The sequence below is a fragment of the Ictalurus punctatus genome, chromosome 16 (assembly GCF_001660625.3).
Source record: "Ictalurus punctatus breed USDA103 chromosome 16, Coco_2.0, whole genome shotgun sequence".
NCBI lineage: Eukaryota > Metazoa > Chordata > Actinopteri > Siluriformes > Ictaluridae > Ictalurus > Ictalurus punctatus.
Genome location: NC_030431.2, coordinates 18,445,583 through 18,468,082, shown reverse-complemented (window position 1 = coordinate 18,468,082; position 22,500 = coordinate 18,445,583). Strand labels below are relative to the sequence as shown.

The 22,500-nt window shown below is 40.1% G+C and overlaps 1 protein-coding gene across 11 annotated transcripts in view; it reads left to right on the top strand.

The window, feature by feature from the left end:
- The window catches only part of psd3l (pleckstrin and Sec7 domain containing 3, like), a 156,761-nt gene that overhangs the window by 86,903 nt on the left and 47,358 nt on the right, over positions 1-22,500 (top strand). For all 11 annotated transcript variants that reach the window (XM_017489113.3, XM_017489112.3, XM_053686961.1 and 8 more), the window contains 3 exons: positions 737-849; positions 1,970-2,028; positions 10,169-10,258. In XM_017489113.3, the coding sequence (XP_017344602.1) occupies positions 737-849; positions 1,970-2,028; positions 10,169-10,258 (262 nt within the window). The remainder of the gene's footprint in view (positions 1-736; positions 850-1,969; positions 2,029-10,168; positions 10,259-22,500) is intronic.

The following is a 22,500-nucleotide window of genomic DNA, read 5'->3' as shown; positions in this document are numbered from 1 at the left end:
GCACATTCTCTGCTTTTCCAGCATTTTCTGCATACTTGACCCCTTTCCAACAGCGGCTATATGATGTTGCAGGGGGATGTAAACTTTTGAACAGGGTAATTTTTTATAAATTCAGCTACTATCTTGTGTTGTGGACTAACTGTAAACATCTCATATGTGAAATAGCTTACTCAGGACAGTAATAATAATATAATAATAATTATACTAAATAATTATATTAAATAATAATACGTGTGTGTGTATATGTGTATGTAGGTGTGTGTGTGTGTGTGTGTATGTGTGTATATATGTATATATATATATATATATATATATATATATATATATATATATATATATATATATATATATAAAAAGAAGTGCATTAACATATACTCACCAGTCACTTTAATAGGAACACCTGAACATTCATGCAGTTATCCAATCAAACATCAGAATGGGGGAAAGAATGTGCTGTCTGGGACTTTAACCGTGGCATGGTTTTTGGTACCAGAAGGACTGGTTTAAATATTTCAGATACTGCTGATCTCCTGGGGTTTTCACACACAAGAGTGTCTGCAGTGTTTTACAGTGTTTATCAGAATTCAGCAATGCTATTAGTAGACCATAAATAATGTATTGATCATAAAATGAGAGTTAATGCTTTGTATCAGGATTGCAAGTTGTGTTCTTAGAAATTGTGATCATTCTCTTGTTGTTGTTGTGTTGTTTTTTTTTTCTTTTCTTCCCTGTTTAGATCCTTTCTCAAAGCTTTTGCACTAATGGGTGAAACCCAGGAACGAGAGCGGGTTTTAATCCACTTTTCTAATAGGTACTATCAATGTAACCCCACCATCCTCGCCTCACAAGGTACTACACTATTTGTAATCCTATTAAACTGTGGTCTGAAATGATTTTTTTGTAAATACAGTTTTGTCTAATGGGTACTCAAATCCCCAAACAGTTAATCCATTAATTGTCCATTTAAAAAGGTCGTCATCGTCGTTTTTTTCTTTTCTTTTTTTTTTCTTCTTTTCCTTTTTCTTCTTCTTTTTTTAAGCTTGGTCTAAATTGTGCCGTCATTAGTGATAACACTAATGATTAGTGACTACAGGATACATCTGTGCCTGCGAAGCCAGTTTTAGGATTAAACGCTGCTTTATTTACATTGTATTTAGTTTATTTAGTGAGGACCAATTGAGGATTCGGAAATTTGATCTTCACTCGTGAATCCTGCATGGATTTAGTGAGTGTTTTTCAATTTCTCAGCCTTTACACATAACGGCTTCCTTCCCTACCTCCCAGCCTATAGATTAGCCACAGATCAACTCAACTGTCCCTTGGGGTATTAGCCATTAACTGGGCATTATCAGGCTCAATCAGCTCAGGCTGATAAATGACAGCTGAAAGACGAGCACAGGTTCAGGAGAAGGTCACACAGAGATAACCTTTCCAACAGTTTGCCCTTTAAACAAGTTAAAAAAAAAAAAAGAAGAAGAAGAAAAAACAAAGAACGTGTTTTGGAATGAAGTATTATTTATTTATTTTCCACCCTCTGTAGAACATTTAATGAAATCAGCCTTTAATGTCAGTGTCTTTGCCTTGTGTATCGTTTGTCTGTTTGATGCTTGAGTGTCATGTCTCCCCCGTAGCAACCGTCTTGGTAACAACAAGCCTGTGTGACCAGTAGATGGTATAAGCTAAAACGGTCTCCTTGTTGCTAAGACTGTTGCCATGGAACTGGCGTTACACTTTGGCCCAGTGGAGAGATGGATGAGATCTGCATGTTTAGAGCTCTTCATGTCACAATTTAAAATGCAGCATTTAAAAAAATAAATAAATAAATGGAGAAAATTACATTTTGAAGTACGTGCCCCAAGCTGTGAGTGTGGTAATTGGCCAGACCGTTCCCCTGAAACCCAATATAGCCATGGCGGAATAATTACTCCTGAATAAATGTGTTTTTGGTTTGTTTTGTTTTTTTCTTCAGATGAAGTGCATTGCCTTACATGTGCTTTAATGCTGCTGAACAGTGACCTTCATGGACAGGTATGTTCCTCACCACTGCATACTAATATTCACTTCTAAGTATCTTTACAGTAATAACGCATCAATACCAGTACTAGCTCTTGGAATCGGTGCTCATTTACACATACTCGCACTCAAAAAATACTCCAATACCAACAGCCAGTACCACCGATGTCGTCCTAATGAACAGAAGACACAGAATAACAGCGACACAATCAAATGGCGATCAAAGCAAAGCAGACTGCAAACCCTGCACTGTGAAAATATCAGGAGGTTCTACTACAGCATCTCCCTACAATACAAGTAGCCGTATAAAACATCATAAAGATAAAACTTACCAAGAGGAGTTCATTGCTAGCAACAAATGCTGCAGCAAAAACTAGGTAGCTAGCTAAAGAAATGTTTTACAGACAACACTAGGTGAATAGAAATAACAACACTTAGCCAGTATGTTCTTGACGATCTATTGGTCGAAACAACAAACGCAACAGTGATACTGATGCAGTGAAAAGAAAAACTTGCAGCTGAACAGAAGTGGGACGGAAAAAAACCCGCTCAATAATGAACGTAGAACGTTTTATGTAGCTCTGTTTGTGACACCCTGATTGATTATATACCAAGTCCTCGTTTTGGTATCGGTGTCATTGGTGTTGATGAGTACCAAAAACATATACTTGGTCTGAAAAAATGGTATCGATGCATCCCTATTGGTTGTTACATGCTTCCCCATTTTACATGGGGCCCTCTGAATCTACCTGGTTACTGTAGGATTTTTGACACCTCTTTAAAAAAAAATAAATAAATAAAAAAAAGTGCCGTGCCTAGACAGCTTTAATCAAAACTTTTAAGTGAAAGCTTTAACGTTCGGCCTCACTTTATTCGTTAAGGAGACGCTTTGGATGAAAAGTCTCTGCCTAATGAATAAATATAATTATAAAGTCGTCTATAATTCCTTTGTGTGAATGAAGGTGGACCTTAGAGTGACAAGTCCATTTCCATATTAAGTGTGTGGAGGTGGTCTGTCGTGAATGGCCTGCATGCTTAGTGATCTGATTTAATATATAAATCCGGGGCTTCTGCTGTTGAGACGGATGATACAGACAGGTGACGAATTTAAAAAGAACGTAAAGTGTCTTAGAAAGACGGTAGGTTTCCACAAGCTGACACGTTGCTATAAACAGATTTTTGTGTCGAGATGACGACGACAAAATATTCTTTACACGGTTTGGACAGGTTTTAACAGTGATTTCTTATGTTTTATTGGTCTTTTCATATTCAAGGAGATACTAGCTCAGGAGCGTTGCCAAGATGGCCACCGAGTGGACAGACATTACACTAAAGACTTGTATTTTTTTTTTTTTTTTAAGGGGTATTATTTATTCATACTACCCTTCAGCATTTTCACATTCAGACTGCCAGTTGTGGTGGAGATCTTTTCCTCGGTTCATGTCCCATTCAAATGTTTACTGCATATCGTGCCACCCAAATGAATACATTTTTATAGAAATGCATTGTTTTAAATAGACCAAAAAAAGAGAATATATTATAAGCTATTACAGTTTCGCTTGTTATAAGAAATGATCGTTTTTCGAATCGATCTTTTGGTTACTTTATTATCTGTGTAACACCAGCTTCGAGACGTTTCTCAGAATAGCTCCTCTTTTTGTCTCCATAGAGCTTGCTCATGTGTCTTTATACTCACGGGGTGGCGAATCTCGGTTTTGACGTTTTCTGGCTCCGTCTCAATAGAACACATATGCGCCACGGAGACGCCAATATTTCACGCCCACATCTTGTTAGTTTGCTAGACAGTCACTTTTGAAAGATTCATGGTAGCGGCCTTCACGCAGGTGCTGAATGTGCTGTGTAAAGTTGTGTGAAATTGGCAAAGCCGTAACTCCTTTGTCAAGAAAATTTCCCCTCTTCACACACAGACAAAATTGGGCCGGTTTGTGTAAAATAGCGTTTAAAAAAAAAAAAAAAAAACAACCCATGGGTTTAGAAAGAAGTGTTCTACTGGAGGCAACTGCTGCTGCTGTCACTCACCGAGGTTGAAACCATTGTTGATAAATAAAGCATGATGATGTTTAATTACTTTTGCCTTTTGCCTTTGGACTGGGAATTTGATTCTCTGTAGTGCATAGAGGACTTTTGTATACTATGTCCTTTCTGTTAGGACAGTATGTAGCTCTGGCATTAATAAAAGCCACAGCAGCCTGTAGTTAGAACTTAGTCTACTTGAATATAACTATATTTTTTGACAGATATTTATTAAGTAAGAAATAAAACACATATAGTGTAAAATAATCAATGATTCAGTGGTGTTGAGGTTGATTTTCCAATAATAGCTCTCCCTGTTGTTTCATTCCACTTATACCACAGCAATTAGCCAATTTTTTAAAGATTTTTATTTTATTTATTTTTGGAGCTACAATATATGGCCAAACTTTGTGGAACCTGACCATCACACCCATATGTGGTTCTTCCCCAAACTGTTGCCACAGAGTTGGTCCAGCTTGACCGTGTCTCTGGCAAACCATGTCTTCATGGACCTTACCTTGTGGAAGAACTCAAGTGGCCTGCACAGAGCCCTGACCTCAACCCCACTGAAGACCTTTTGGGATGAACTGGAATGCTACGTGGTCTCCTCATCAGTACCCGACCTCACTAATGCGTAATGGGCACGATTCCGATCTGCCGTGCTCCAAAATCTAGTTGAAAGCCTTCCCAGAAGAGTGGGGGGTTATTATAAGAGCAAAGCGGGGACTAAATCTGGGAAGACCTGTTCAAAGAGCAGATACGAGTGTTATGGTCAGGTGTCCACAAACCTTTGGCCATAGAGTGTATTTATAGTCCTGTTTAATGCCGTGGCCTGAAGACTTTCCTGTCTTGTAAAACTTGCAGCTTTACATCTGATTGTCATCAAGCTCTGACACTGGAGACTCCTTGCAAAATCTTAACTAAAAGACTACAGAAAGCTTCACCTTGTTGTTGTTTTTCCCCATTTGTTTATTATATCCGTGGAGCATCAGCCATACGAGTCCCTGTTAATGAGCTATCGGCTATAGAAATGCCCTGGGTTTTTGCCTTGCAACGACACTATTGTCAGAGCTGCTGTTATAGAAAATGAATCAGTAGAACTGAGAATTAATCAGTGATGGGGTTTAAAAATGAATAATTAAAAGACCAGAAATAAATGGCATGCTTTGTGCCCCCCCCCCCCCCCCCCCCAAAAAAAAAAAAGTGTTATAGTTGGTACTGAAGTCATTTGAGCTTTTTAGCGTCATTTTTATGAGCACAGCATCAGAGGCACGTGGAGAGCACGGAGATTTACAAGTGGATAAGAATCGAAGCGTTTATACCAGCAAAGAGATTTTATAAGTCGGAGATCAATGCCCAGCTACTGTCAGAACGCAGCACCCAAACCATATCAAGCGAAAGCTGTGGACGATGCACATTCATTCACTGAGCTGACTTTTTAGTGCCTCCTTTTATTCCTTTGGGTTACAGCAGAACCTGAAGTTCTGGAGGAATCTCTCTTCCTTGTATGCTTCAGAAACAGGCCCCGTGTCACTCCGATCTCGTGTGCCAGTCTGAACATTTGTCAGTGCTGTCCACCTACAAACTCGGCTGGTGCTGGCAGAAACTGCAAAGTCACTGGAACAAACACCTTCTGCTCATTATTTTAGCATTCACAGCGACCCGCTCTCTCTAGCCTTTGTCTCTGATGTTATGAGAAAACAGCACGTAAAAGCACTCAAACTGGGATCCTATATTTGGACTCTAGGTTGGGTTTTATTAATAGTAATAATAACTGTTCAGGATCGCAGAGGATTTTAACTTGTGCGCGTGTACTTGTTGGAGAGGACGAAACGTAAACCGAGCTTTTACCGTCCTTTTCGTTGTCCAGGATTCATTAGTCTAAATACTCTCATCAATTTGAGGTTTTAATTATCTTGTTAAAGCTCCGTGTGGCTGTAAGAATAATGAATACTGTACAAATCTCACACTGTGTGGTGTATCTATAATGCATTTGCGATCAGGGTCTTCCCTGCTGCTACCAGATTGGAAGCTGAAAGCTAATCTGTGCTGTATTGTTTTACAGGGGTTTTTTTTTTTTTTAGACATGCAAGGCTTACACATGCTTAATTTCTAAATTTATATTTTCACAGTTTGAATATTTCAATTATAGGTCGACTAAGTTATTTATATATATATAAACTTAGTCGACCTATAATTGAAATATTCAAACTGTGAAAATGGTTAATTAATACTGTTTAAAAAAAAATAAAATAAAAATTTGCTCATATCTCTCATACTATGTGTATTACTTTATTAAGTCCTCTTGTTCCTTAAAGAGGACAACTGGGGCTTTAAAATGACATCACGTGAGGGGGTGTGGCCTTGCCAATGAACTTTTCCTGTCTTTTCAGTCTGGCTGCCATTGGAACAAGCACATTTTATGGAAAAATGAAAGTAAAGCATGATCTTCATAATTAGAAGGTCATGTTTCGGTTATATTTCGATTGCTTGTAGTAAGTAAACATCTCAGCAATATTTAAGTGAGGGTCTCAGTAGGTTAAACTAAGTATGTGTGTTTTCTCAGCCACGTAAATACACTTAGGAATCCTTGGCGTAAACAATTATTATTTAAATATCCTTTACATATTTCTAGGTTATTTGTACAATTAAGAAAAATAAAATGACTATTGCGGCTTTAAAGGACATGGATACAGTTAGGGTTAAACGCAATATTCACTCAATAGCTGTTCGGAATTGTTTAGTGTCTTCCAGTTATTAATGTAGCTGCTGCCTTTTTTTGTAATCTTGCCCATTTTTTGCCAAAGCCATATGATGATTATAGAGCATTCAAGTTTTGTTTTTGTTTTTTTTCTACAATCCCAATTCCAGAAAAGATGGGACAGTATGGAAAATGCAAATAAAAACAAAGAGGGTTGAATGTAAATGAACTTTTGACTTGTATTTAAACAAAAATCATATAAAGACAAGGTATTTGATGTTTTAGCTAATCAACTGCATAGTTTTTTGAAGGTAAACATTCTTTTTGAAATTAATGCCTGCAACAAGTTCCAAAAAGTTGGACAGGGGCAATTTAGGACTAATAGCAATGTGACAAGTTGAAATAAGAAGGTGATGTGAAACAGGTGAAGCGATCGTCTAATCATAGTATGAGGAGTCTCCAGAAAAGGTCTAGTCCTTCAAAAGTAAGGATGGGTTGAGGCTCGCCAGTGTGCCAACAGATGTGTCATCGAATAATCCAACACTTTGAGAACAACATTCCTCAAAGACAAATCGGTAGGATTTTGGGCATTTCACCTTCTACAGTGCACGGTATAATTAAAAGATTCAAGGAATCCGGTCAGATCTCGGTGCATAAAGGGCAAGGCTGAAAACTTCTGAACACGCGTGATCTCCGATCCCTCAGACGCCATGGTCTTAAAAACCGTCATGAGTCTGTAATGGATTTCCTGACATGGGCTCGGGAATACTTTGGTAAATCTTTGTCAGTCGACACCATTCGCCGCTGCATCCACAGAACCAAGTTAAGGCTTTACTATGCAAAGCAGAAGCCATACATCAACACTGTCCAGAAGCGCCGCTGACTTCTCTAGTCTTGGTCTCATCTCAGATGGACAGTAGCACTGTGGAATCGTGTTTTGTGGTCCAAAGAGTCAACATTTCAAAAAGTTTTTGGACAAAACAGTCGTCGTGTTCTCCAGGCCAAAGAGGAAAAGGACCATCCAAGCTGTTATCAGCGTCAGGTCCAAAAGCCAGCGTCTGTCATGGAATGCCGGTGTGTCAGTTCCCATGGCATGGGTAACTTGCACATCTGTGAGGGCATCATTAATGCAGAAAGATATGTACACATTTTGGAGCAACATATGCTGCCGTCCAGAGCAGGACAACACCAAACCACGTTCTGCCCGGATTGGAGCGTGCGGGTGCTAGCATGGCCTGCCTGCAGTCCTGACCTGTCTTCGATTGAGAATGTGTGGAACATTATGAAGCGCGCAAATTAAGGCAACGAAGGCCCCGTACAGTTGCGCAGCTGAAGAAATGCATAATGGATGAATGGGGGAAAATTCTGCTTGCTAAGCCAACAGGCGTCTTCACTCAGCGCCCAAACGCTTAATAAGTGTTATTAAAAGAAAAGATGACGTTACACAGTGGTAAACAATCGCCTGTCCCAACTTTTCTGTAGTGTGTTGCAGTCATCAGATTTGAAATGAGTGTATATTTTCAAAAATAAATCAAATTCACAAAGTAAAACATTAAATAACGTGTTTTCAATATAGTACAGAGTGAATCAGGGTTATTTCTATAAAAATCATTACCAAAATTTCAGAATCATGACAGTCCGACCAACGAGTGCAAGTGAGCAATTCTATAATATTGCCAGGATCATATACATCATATACATGCCAGCTTGTTGGAACATCAGTAAAGATTTTTAGCTTGGCTAACTGCACAGGCTATCCGTTACAACAAGGCACTAATCAATTACCATAGTGTTGGATTATGTGACAGTGCTGTATGATCACCAATGAAACCGTGTGTGCCTACCAGCTCTGTTCATCATAAATGATGTGCCTGAACTGCAAGGTGGTTGCTTTCATCTGGGAACATTTTGTGTCTGCAGGCAATCCTTTTTATTCCAGAGAGGTCTCTTTCTTTTGAACATATCTTTCAAAAAATGCTAAACACATTCCTTTGAAATAAAAAAAAATAATATTTGTCATTGCTGAGCTGAAGTTTTATGTTGAGGCATTGCACTTTTCAAATATAAAACATAGGACAGTGTGGGTTTTTTAAAATTATTTATTTGTTTGTTTTTGTGGTTTTTTTTAAATAGAAAGCTGGATAGGAATCTTTTAATATAAATGTGACCCCAGTACATTCTGAGCCAAATTCCCTGACAGTATTACATTTTCTGACAATGAAGCAAGTGCATAACAGACTTCAATACATCAAATCCTTCCAGCATATCAATATCATTTCGATATAGATATTTTTCGGTCAACTACCATCAGTATATCAAGTGGACAGAATAGCTGGCGCATAGCAATTCTTCTGAAAATTGGACATTATTTCTGTAATTGGAAGAGATCTATTTATATAGAGATCTATTTATAATGTACAGAAATTTCATTATAATGCTATTTTAGAAAAATGTTGTTGGGTGAAAAGGTGCACTGGGGGTCTGTGAGAGCACAACTGGCATTTATTACATTTAAAACTCTTCCAAAATGAAATTCAAGCAGGTTTCCAGCACTTTTATTATTATTATTATTATTATTATTATTTATTTTTATTTTTTTTTGTTAACTGAGACTTTCCTTTAGAATGATGTACAACCCCAATTCTGAAAAATTTGGGACAGGTATGGAGTCATATTGAAAATTCAGTTCATGATTTAATAATCTTTTCTATGGAGGAAGGAGTTAAGGAATTGATCAGGAAACCCTCAACTACTCAAACAAAACAAAAAAATTAAATAAATGTGAACATCCTGAACCCATGGACATCACCAAATGCTGATTTTTCCTCCCTTGAGATGCTTTGCCAGGCTTTTACTGCAGCTGCCTTCAGTTGCTGCTTGTTTCGAGTCTTTCTACCTTCAGTAAATGAAAAGCATGCTCAATTGGGTTGAGGTCAGAGCTGAAAGTCTACACTTCAGTCACATCTTGATTGCTTCATTTCAAATCCATCAGGCAAAATTATGTCCATTATACTTATGAACCTGACTGCATGTTCAAAATAATAAAAGTGAATGAACCTAATCATCGCAAATAATTGATAAGTGATGAAGTAATGATTGTGCCAGGTGTAGTCGTTGGTTTTCTTTCTGCTGTTGCAAGTTGTTCTGGTTCGCTTGCATTGAAATATTGATGCTATGTTAATATACAGCTTCTATGAGCCCAAGAGCAATTCTTTGACATCCACTGCAGCGCTGCTATTTGCAAGTTAAAAATGAGACACGATATTGGCAGTCCCACTTTACGCACAGCAGTTCGTTAATTAAGTTCCCTCAGCTATCAGTAGCTACGGATAGCGCGCAGGTTAAATAAGGCCGAGCTGGGTGATGTATTGCAGTCGCACTACATCTATCAGGGTAATAAACGTGTCCTCTAACTTGCAGAATATTGGGAAGAAGATGACGTGCCAGGAATTCATCAACAACCTGGACGGCCTGAATGCAGGACAAGATTTCCCGCGAGATCTACTCAAGGTAAGAGTATCCTCCTTAACCACCTGAGCAAATCCATAAGCGTGTGGGTGCCACAGCATGTAAAACGACCCGGGTCTTGAGGGTATGTCTGAGTAAAGATGGACGTCGTTCTAATCTCCCAGCATCGCTGTTTGAATGAAAATCTCGTGGACGTGGTAATTCAAAACGCTGTTTTGGTCCACCTGATCCCTGTGGCTTTATAGTACAACTCTCCTTGGCTATTCATTCAGCATGCACCTGATATTTGTATACCTGATATATCTCATGACTTATAACCTAAGCACAAAACCATCCTTGGCTTGGATTAATTAGAGCTGCTTCGAGGCTGTCATTGTGGACAAAAGCGAAGGTCTCGGGGCAGTGACTTGAAATGACTCGTCAGATTACCGATGAGGGATGGGATCGATTACAGCACGTATTTACACAGCTGTGCGTGTGTGTGTGTGTGTGTGAAAAAGCTTTATGAAAAAAGGAATAGTAAAAAGCAAAAAAATTGCTAGCACTATGTCTGAGAACGTGGTGTGGGTGACTAAGCACTGTGTTCTGTATTACTATATAATGGTTAATTACCTTCAGTTTAGATTATTGTTCCTTTGCCACATAATTGAGGTTACTTTTCTGAATACTTGACATTTCTTCCAGGTGCTTACAGGTGAGAAATGCACTTATCCTCCCTGCCAAGGAGGGAAAAACATGACTTATTCCTTTATTTCTTTTGTACCAGTGGACTTCTGTGAATGTGCAGCCTTCCTGCTGGAAAATCCTTTCACATGGTCACTCTGACACATCCAGAGCTGGCACATTAGCAGCAGCAAAAGCTTAGTCGTGCACTGGCAGACCGGAACACAGCCGTACCGGGCGTAAGCTCTGCAACCCAAGCAAAGCGGAAATGAATTTGCTCTGCCAAGAACCACTTCTCAGCAGAGTTAAATAATCCCCCCTGCATCCTCCTCCTTGTCCTCCCCCCCCCCTCACTTTTAATAAAACGAGCACACCTTATCCCTGCAGCAAATTCAGCTCCTGGACTACAGCAAGGCGATAACTTGGCCTTGATCAGGACATGGCCAAGTGGTAGAGATGATGACGCCATCCAACAAAGTGGAATGCCATCGCTGTGCTTGCCACGGTGCACCAACGCTGCCAGCTTGGCTTGACTCGTTGCTTTTATAAGCTTTTCATTACTTGCTCTCTGGAGGTCTCTCTGGACTCGTCTTATAGGCTTTCAGTTTTAATTAGATCAGAGTGCCGCTTTTAGTATTCTCTTAATTAAACAAGATGTCAGAACGTCTCCGTTTAGGTCAAAGATTCTGCCACTTCAGAATTGAACGGCGAGCGTAAATCTGTTCGAGTCGAGCATGATCGATGTTGGCGGTGTTGTATTTATTACTAGCCAACAGAATGATAATGACCGGATCAGTCTTTGCTGTGCTCCATGACGAAAGCTTGTTGAGTACGAACGGAGACTCGTTTCCGCTAGCTCAAGATTATGTTATTTGGACCTTGTGTAACCATGGACCCACAGAGAAATCAGCCAGTGTAGACTCATGATATTTTGATGGAAGACTATTTGGTGGTTTGTTTGTTTTTTTGTTTTTTTCTTCTTTTCCTTTCAAGCTTCATGGTTGGTGATTTGCAGAGACTTGGGTAAATCGGTGTCTGATTTTAGTGAGAATTTAGTTTCAACGGAAAATGTGTTGAAATTTGGAAGCACCGTTCGAAGTAACACCAGAGTGCAGCCATTTTTAATCTATTGCATCCATTCTATTTCCCTTATTCTCAGTCAGATTTATTTCATTGACGACTCTCATCACAGTAAACTCTACTTAAAAAAACAAACAAAAAAAAAAAACCCCAAAACACTATCCTGATTAAAATTTTTGTACGTCTGCTTTAAGTGCCACTCCAGAGACTGGGCTTGATCTAGATTAATGAGGTTGATTTTGTCCATTTAGCTCGTGTTGTTTTAAGTAAGCACTTTTGATGTCCATATATATCGGTCTAGCCATTATAGAGCAGTGCATAATGCTGAAACCCTGTAATGCACTTACTATTTGTCCAGTCACTCCTGCTATGATAATATTTGCAAGCATGGCCATGGGATTCATTATGCTAGGACCAATTTATCTCGCCAGACCAGACTCCGATACATTCAGAGCAGTCATATGAGGCCAGAAATATCATACTTATTTATTTATTTTTTTGCAGTATCTATAGCATGCCTTGAGTTCGGTTAATACATCTATAGAGTTGCAATCGAGATTCTTCAACCCCCGTTTCAAATTTCCCCCACGTTTTTGGGGAAGCATTCGTCGTGTTGAAGTATTTCAATGGCTCTTGTTTGATTTCATTCGTTGCAAACAGCTGAACGTCTCAAAATTTTTGACGGTGAACCAGATTTGCGATGGGGGTCGAATCATTTTCGATTGCAGCTGTAACTGCATGTCTCTTAGCTGAGATTGTAGGTTTTAATTCTTGCCATGACAACTTTTGTGTTCATTTTCTGTAGCGTCTTTTCACTTCATGCGTCAGTGACAGACCCTCGGAGCAGCCGGTCTGCTGTAAAAATGGCATATTTATAACATGTACTGCTTTGCTGTACAAGTCACAGGACCTTCCTGTCATTCTGCTACATGTGACCTCACACTGTGTCATCACTGCCACTTTGAGGCCTACGTAGGGGATTGCCTGTTTTAGTTAGTTTGTCCGTGCATAGCATTTTTATTTAGCTATGGGGAAGCGTATCTCTGCTCCCTATAATAACGAAGAGGGTTTTTTTTCTCCTCCTCATAATACACCTTGGAATATGTATTCATTTGACACATACATATATTCATTGGGGAGGCGGGGTCCAAAGACATGCGCTGTAGGGTAATTGGCATTTCCAGATTGTCTGTAGTGTGTGATTGTGCCCTGTGATGGGTTAGCACCCCATCTAGGGTGTCTCCCGCCTTGTGCCCCGGGTCCCCTGGCATAGGCTCCAGGCTCCCTCACAACCCTGTGTAGGATAAGCGTTATAGAAAATGGATGAATGGATCTATTCATTTGACTCTCTCATCATCAGAACTGCAGCTCACTGGATGTTTTTTTTTGTTTCCTGCACCATTCTTTGTAAACTCTAGAACCTGTTGTCTATACTTTAAACCAGCCATCTGTCACTGAGATCCTATTTTTTTCCCCCCTTTTATGACGTTTGTTGTGAACATTAACCGACCTGTATCCGCATATGTTTAAGCGTTGCTCTGCTGCCACATGATTGGCTGATTGGATTTGTGCATGAATTGACACGTTTACGAGAAAACACCCTTTTCTCCGGGTTTAAGCGGAATCAACATAAAGATCACGATGTATCTTATTGACTCTGTAAGATGTGCCGCGTATTCTCTTCCCAAATTTGATGACCATGAGAGAGAATTGTGTCCCTGAAATGCTGGGTTTAAAGGCAAAAATAAAACCTTAATTCCACATGGACATTCTCGTGGTCATGGTGGTTGCTGGGTCTACGGTTGCTGTTATGGCCTTAGGACTGCAATTACCACATACAATTTTGTACTCGGGTCTCCTTTATTGATCAGTGGATTAGTTCAACAAAACAGACTTCATATAAAAACCATAATGAACATTCTTTTACTTGCACACTCTCTGTTGTTACCCAGATGAGGACGGGGTCCCTTCTGAGTCTGGTTCTCTCAAGGTTTCTTCCTCATATCATCTGAGGGAGTTTTTCCTCGCCACCGGCTCGCTCGTTAGGCCTAAATTCACACTTAAAATGTCCAGTGTTAATAAAATTGAATTGAAAACTCGCAGAAAATTCAGTAAGCCCGTAAAGACAGATATGCTCTCTAATGCTGCAGCTGAAATGGTTATACCTTCTGTTTTCTCTTAAAAGTCGCTGGTCTATTTCATTATGTTCTTCTTTTTTTTCTTTTTGACGAGCATCCTGCCTAAGTGTGTTATTGAAAATGGCAGCTTTTAAGTTGGACTCTCGGTCCATTTAAAACCTCTTTTTTTTTTTTTTTCTCTGAATGTGCTTCACTTCCTCTTAACTCTGGATCCAAATTCAAGTGTGTGCGCGTGTTCACTCTTCAATGAATTAGCCTGGCCGTGCTCCATGTAAGTATTTAAGCATAGTCGTGGAAGTCGAGTCAGGCTTTTCTGATCCTCCCTGACCAGTTTGTGGCATGACGCAGCAGACTTGCGTGGTGTGAAACCGTGCCAAAACGTGAAGCAAGAGCAGGAGGACGGTAATGTGTTGTGACTGCATATCCTCAGTAAGAGTTAGAGCCTAAGCAGCTGTTAGCCTGCCACTCCTATGTCTTTAACGTCCCTCGAGTTTCTCCTCATGGAAACAAACAACCGAGCCAGTGCAGTTTCTCAGCAGTAGTAGAGCTCGGCGATCCACAGACTTTTTGTGAATATTTGTGTTGTTTTTACTCTTATAAATGATTGAAAAAATCCTCTGTGGATCTTCGTTATACAGTCCCTCCAGGATTTCACCATTTTGCGTTCGCAGGAATGAACGCGAAATCGAGCCAACTCCGCAAATATTCAGAGGAGTTTGCAGGTTTTTCACCAAGGGCCAAGACGCGTCATGTGACGTTACCACAACGCGTATTCGGTTAACGCCCTTTTCGATTCACGTACATTGAACATGAGTACAGCTAAAAGATCTTGTTTACCAACAAACGTCGCTGTGAAGCAATTTCGTGCAGCGGCAATTTCGCCAAGAAAAAATTCAACCTGCATCGCAAATTTTGATAAAAGCCGCTGAAAAATCCAACATTTTTGGCTGCAACAATCACAAAAAAATCCAGTGAAATCCACTATGGACTGGTTGTAGCTATAATTAGACAAACCATGACTATGTTTACATGGACAGCAGTAATGTAATTATTGACCTTATTCTGAATGCGACAATATTCTGATTAAGGTGTTTACATGAGTTGCTTTTAGGATATTCCTTTCATGTTCCTGTTTTACATGTTATAGAACATAGATCGATTAACAGCACACGTCATTACGTCACCGCGTCACACCGTCCGACGTCCCTCCAGAATTTCACGTATCGACATACAGTTGGTCTTCGTTATGGTACCGTATACAGTTTGGGGTGTTTCATTTTTAATTTTACGTACGCTTCAAGTGCAGTTAATTATTTGTCACGCTGTACGTGCAAATAGACGACTGCTTGAAGCCGTGGGCTGCGTCCCAAACCGCGTACTTACCTGCTATATAGTAGCTGAAATGCATGTATTTAACCTACTATATACTGTAGGAGGTAAGTACATGGTTCCGGACGCGGCCGTGCTCTCTTGTTTGCCCTAAAAACGGTTGAGCACTGCGGTTAACAGCGTGATTAAGGTGTGTACATGTCTGTAACGCACTTCGATAATGCGACTAAAACAGGAATACTCCACGTCTTAATTCGATTTGTGGTTTACTTCGGGTGTGACTTTAGTCAGATTAAGGTCATCAATAATCGCTGTTTACATGCTAGTTTCTTAATCAGAGTACCAAATTAACATCGGATTATTGTTGTCCGTGTAAACGTACCGAGTGTTCGCCAGATAGGATGAATTTGCTCTGTTGCTCTGTGAGCCATTCGTGCATCGACAAATTAATGATACTTGGTGTGTCAGTATTTCAGTTTGTTTCTGGTTAACGTTGCCATTCTAGCCGAGTAGTTAGCTAGCTATGCACGGAACATATGTGGATGAACTTCACATCGTACCAGCTAGAATTCTACCAAATTCTACACCACACACTTTTAACCCCATATAGAAAGCAGCAAGTTTCAGTAGTAAGAAAAGTGGCTTTGCTTCTTTTCTAGTAACTGTGAAATAATAAACTGAATCCTGAGGGCAACTTAAAACCACAACTAGAAATTTTTACCTTGTTGGCTTATGTCCTTGGTCAGATTGTGCATGACTCATCAGAGACAGGAAAAAAAAATTAAAAAATTCTGCTTTGTCTGTAATCTTTCACTGAAATGCAGCGAATCTTCTCTCCTCTGATTTTTGACCGTCACTTTGGAGTAGTGCACAAGACCAAAAAAAACCCCCCAAAACATAATTTACCATTGTGCCACTTGTGATGCTTAGGAGAGGCGGCTGAGCACAAAACGTTGGCCTCATCATTTGAGTCAACACGTCCTTTCCCTACTGCACGTATAAGAACAAATAAATATGGCCTGACTCCTGGGATCGTCCTCTGCCTCCATCTCGACCTCTATCGAGTGCTGTGGAAGGCAAACAATCCTCTGTATGACTCTTGTGTTTTGTTCTAGAACGAACCACTTTTCCCAAAGACCTGCCCATCATTTCCCTTGAAATATGTAGCATTTCAAATTTAGAAAAAATTAAATGCATTTGAATTTTTAGAAGTAGCTTAAAAAAAAAAAAAACCCTACATGCTTTAAGGCGAACAAGAACTCTTTCTCCAAAAAAAAGTTACATACGTTGTTGCATTTTCAGGCTGCTGTGGTGAACGCGATGCCTTTTAATGCCTTTCTACACCGATATCACAGGCCACGCGAACAACAGCAAGCCATTAGTCTGCGACCTTCAAGCTGAACTTGTATTGCCTCTTGTACCTTGTAAAGAAAGCCTGTATTGAAATCTGACATCTTCGATTATGGTGGTGGGTTTTTTTTCTTCCCGTTAAAAACATTTTTACCGAATATGCTTTCTTTAGTCATGTTCAGTCACACAGTATGACTTTTACGAAGCCAGTTCAAAAAGGCTCAATATGCACTCGGTATCCTTTTAGCTTTTAGTAACATTCCGAGGTCCGTCCGAGTCCAGGTGTATGAAAATGCGCAGTGTCCTACGTGAGGAATTGGATGATATAATAACAGCTTTTGCTGTGCTTTGTTTAAGCTTTGTTTGGTTTAATAAGTACAGATCAGGAGCTTCAGTTAATGTTCACATCAAACGTCTGAGTGAGGGGGGGGGGGACGTGATCTCAGGGACTTTGACCTCGGTATGGATGTTGGTGCCGGATGGGCTGGTTCGGGTGTTTCAGAAACTGCTGCTGATCTGGGATTTTCACACGCAACAGTCTATAGAGTTTACCGAGAATGGTGCGGAAAACAAACAACATCCAGTGAGTGGCAGATCTGTTGCTTGAAACAGCTTATTGATGAGAGAGGTCTGAGGGGAAATGGCTAGACTGGTCTGAGCTGACAGGAAGTCTATGGTAGCTCATTTGATACTGTCGCGTTTATGTTTCGTTACCCGGTCGAAAGCCTGCGCTGTTGGCAACTGACGCCTTCAGTTTTTCGGTGAATTCAGTGGGGTGATGTGTCTTGAGGTGATTGCTTTAGTTTGTGGTGTTGGCGCTTTTCGCTGCCATTTCTCTCTTACGTATTCGACACACCGCCGTGTCGATGTCTTTCGGCTGTCCTTTTTCAGCTGGTGTAAAACCAAAATGTGCCCAGTTCGGTGCCATCGTTTTCTGCGCCGAAATCATCTCCATCGTTATCTAATCATTGAACTGATACGACTGCTTGCCCAGCACTGCTAAGCTCTGGGTTGCCAATCAGAAGGTCGTGGGTTCAAGCCCCATCGCTGCCACTGTTGGGCCCTTGAGCAAGGCCCTTAACCCTCTCTGCTCCAGGGGCTGTATCATGGCAGACCCCGCGCTCTGACCCCAACTTCCTGACATGCTGGGGTATGCGAAGAAAACAATTTCACTGTGCTGTAATGTACTTGTGATAAATAAAGACCCCTTATAATTAATTGCTCAGCGTAGTCCGTGCAGAGCAAGGCAGGTGCAGAGCAGGTACTTCAGCGCCCCCTCCTTGTGTCTTCTAAAGGTGTGAAATGATTGCGGTGATATAACAACGGTTAGATCAGATGACCGCGATCAGACGGTTATTTAATAATCACGACAGGCCTAACAATGAGTATGTCATTCCTCTATAATCTTGCTGCTTCTGCTATTACCGAAAATGATTAACTTGGTTATTATTAGTGCAAGAACAGCCCAGTGTTACAGCGTCGGTATGCAAACACAGACATGGCTTTAACTCATCACTGGTCCTTGGGGATCTGTGTGTGACATGATACATGTGACCTGTGCTGTGTGTGTATATATATATATATATATATATATATATATATATATTTTTTTTTTTTTTTTTTTCTTTCGCACCTGTCTGCAGTTTGTGGTGATAATCGAATGTCCGTGTTGGGATTAATATCGTACCTGTGCCAGAGCGTAAGTGCTGATTCGGCTGCAGAGCTCATTAAGCTTCTAACATCTCAGCAAGTTGCGTTGGTGGCTGAAGTGTGAACGTTTCCTTTTCGCTAATGCACGAGCATACCATAGTAGTTTTTAACGCCGCTGAAGAATGATCCCGTTAAGATTGATTACAGGAATTAGCGAGTGTAGACAAATCTTTTGATATGTTGAATAGAATAGCACCACTGAGTTTACAGTAACTTCTAAATCTTAATGATTCACCATAGAAATCTCTCTCTCTCTCTCTCTCTCTCTCTCTCTATATATATATATATATATATATATATATATATATATATATATACATACATACATACATACATACATACATACATACATACATGTATGTATATAAGTGCAAAAGTTTGCATACCCTTGGGGTACTCTTTAACCATTTTCATCAATACATTCATGTTAAGGTAATAAAGATTCACTCAAATAGATCAGTTACATTCGGAACAGTTGTCCTTGCCCTCAACTCTGTCTGAACACTTTTACCCTCTGTGAGCAGCTTTTTGGATTTTGTAATATATAGCCCACATTTTTCTCACCATGCCTTCTGCAGGTCAGGTCTGGTGACCATGAAGATCATGCCAAATCCTATTCTCTTCTTTTCTTTGTCTCCTATCATAAGGGGATACAAACTGTTTGCTCAGCTGTATTCCCATAATGCTATGTATGGGTCCATGTTTCTAGACAGTCATTTACGACCCTACAGCAGTGAAAGCAGGTTTCTTGTGTTAAACATGATGGTGGTGGTCTGATTGATTGCACATTTGATTGATGTCTTTGTTTGTTTGGTTTAAAAAAATAACAATAATAAATTAACCAATCACAATCATGCATTTTTCCCCATTTCTGTTTGAAATGTGAGCTCGGGTATAGAGTTAAGAAAGGTTTTCTTTTCTTTTTCTTTTTTTTTTTTTTTTGGTGTATCTGCTTTTATAAGATAAAACATTTCCATTTTCCCTTATTATATAAGCATCTTATTTGAATCACTTTCACCGGAACTGTCGTAAGAGGTATTTTATAGGGACGTTATTGATACGGCAAGATCGGTTAACAGTAGATCGTGCCTTAAATGACTAAATAACAAACTCGTGCCATCACTGCACCTACTACTGTCTGGCATTCACCCTCAATGCATGAGCGCATCGCTTACTCATACAGTTTAATCATTCAGATCACGCGATTTAATTTTATTTCGTATTTTCCTCCTCTGAAATGAATTCCCGTCTACGCCACTGGTGCTGCCATTTGTTCCTTTAATTCGGTTAAGTTCATCACGCAGCGGAATGATAAAGCACGTTCTGCTCAGAGCGAATTCAAACGCAGGGCGTAAAAACATTTGCATAATCTATCTTTCAAAGTCGATCCGGCTTTAATATACTCGGTTAACCTTTTGATCGAGCAGCTGGTGACCGGGAGCGTCTGTACCATGCGGAAGCATTATAGCCAGCGTATTAATAATAGCTTAAAGCAACAGCGTTCACCGATCACCCGGCGTTCGCTCCGAAAGCCTAACCCTGGCCAGTGGTCAAGCAATTCTTTTGTATCTTGTTTCCACGAACAGCAAAGGGCAAAGGCTGACCTTTTAAGATATTTACGGTCATGACTGGCTGCCGTACCGCACTGTAATCAGACCCCCATCACTGTAATGAGGTTTTGCTATTTTGATCTGACCCATTTGGCAGCTGTTAAAAGGTGATGTCCAACAGAAGCCATGTTTGTTACTTTATCAGTCGAAATAAATGGGATTTAACAATAAAATGGAGCAGTGAGCTTCCAACAGATTAGAGCAACCTGACCGGTACCAGATGTCGAACTTTCGCTTAATAAGAGACGTGTCAGTAATGAAGAGTAACACAAATCCCAGACTGTAACGGGGTAAACAGAGTCAGATCGGACTTGGCTGCTTTGCATTTCCTGGCATGTTTTATAAATAGTGTTCATAGATGAGGTTAGGGATGCAAGGGTGAACAAATCGCATGCCTGGGACAAGCAGATTTTCACGTCCAGAGTGTTTTTGTTTTTATGCATAGTTAATGCATAGCATTTTCAACGTCCAGAAAAAGAAAAACAACCCTTTTACTTCTTATTTGACTTTTCATTCAGTACGTAGCCATGTTTAAACTTGACCGGCATGACACACTAACGCCGTGACCCTATAGTGCGCTATAGTGCACACTCCAAATCCCACCGTCTGCTGCACTACACACATCGACGCGAAGCATGAGCTGCTTTCGGTACTAGCTGTCCACAGACGACGAGCAATCTTCTTTTCTCGAAGACCCGAATCCGATCTTCTCTATCGGTGTCGTAGAAACACCAACACGTCCGCTAGAACGTCCAACACAAAGCTGCTATTATATGCCTCCTGCTAGCATAGCGGATAAATATCTCAAGAGAGTTGAAAAACTCGAACCCGCCAGAATCAAGTAATACTTCGAACGTGGAAATATAAGGCACCCAATCGAATTTACGTCCGAGTGTCGTTCGTTACACAGTGGATAACTTCACCCGGATACCATAGACCCTTACGGACTTCTGAACTCTTACGAAATCAAAAATAACCCCCTCAACACTCTCATGGTTTCTTCCTGGTGTCGTGTAAGGGGGTTTTTTCCTTGCTATCGTCACCTCTGGCTCGCTCATTACCGATAAATCTATATTTCTACAAAGCTGCTCTGTGACTATGTACATGGCTAAAAGTGCTAAGCGAATAAAATGTCATTAATAGCTGAAACGTTGGACGACGACTCGCTTGACTTTACTTTTTGTCAGGGGTGCAAAACACATTTTGCTACATCATCATATACAAATCTGTTCTAATGCACTGTATTAATGTGCGCGAACTAGCTGACCAAACATTACATTAAGTTAGCTACAGTTTCAGCTATAATTCAAGCAACCAAACCATGGGACTGGGCAGCACATTGGCGGTTTCACTTGAATTTATTATTCGTCCAGCCCTTACATTGGATATACGTTCAGAACAACACACACACACCCTCTATTTTTTTCCTTTCTTTCTTTCTTTCTTTCTTTATTCTCCTCCTTAACATTGTCTTGGCTAATACCCAGCCACCACCAGCCAGGGAGAGTGAAGGCTAGCAGGTGCTTTCTCCGAGAAAAGTGAAGCCAGCCAACTGCTACTGTTCCAGCTGCTACTTATCTGTATATATCTGTACGTTTCTGCACAGCTACTGGTTTCTATTCTCTGTATCTTTATCAGAAACGTACCATCTTTTATTATTGTAGTTTATCTTCTATTATTTCTCCATTATGCATCTCCATTATGCATTTTTTTTTTAAATGTATTTTTTTTTTTTTTTTGCTTGCTTTTGGTGGCTTATTTATTGCCTTTGTACCGTTCAGACAATTTACTAAGCAGGTCTAAACAGGCATGAGGTATTTTTTTTATTGTCTAAATGAAGATGAAATGGGCTTCACTACCGTTTCGGTGCTTTCGCAGCATTGCATATCAAAGCACAGAACACTCTGTCGATTATTTAGTACTCTCATTCGGGTTTATTCAAGCCGGAGGTATTTAATGAATTTGTCATCGCGCACCCTCGAAACGCTGGTGCTCTTTTTAGCACGGCAGTAATTATTCGGAGCGTGGCAACCGAGGCAGCGAGTTTGAAAAGAGAGAACAAACATTAATTTGTACTCACTAACTGAAGAATCATGTTGTGTGCCAGGTCAGATTATTAAGATTTTAGTGGAAGAAAGAAATAAACATTTTAAAATAAATAAATAAATAAAAACACTGCCGCTTCACTTTCTGGCCTTAAGGTGTTGTCGGTGTAGTGTGTCTTTGCTTGCTGAAATGTTGCTCTCCTGGGAGTTAAGAGGTCACTTTACAACCACAGACGGTGGCACAATCACAAGGACACACTTTATTAGTGTCGAACATTAATTTTTTAGACACAATTTTAAGATGTACCGCGTGCATTAGATCATCAAAAGCCATTACAGTTTAGCCCTCGTCAAAGTCA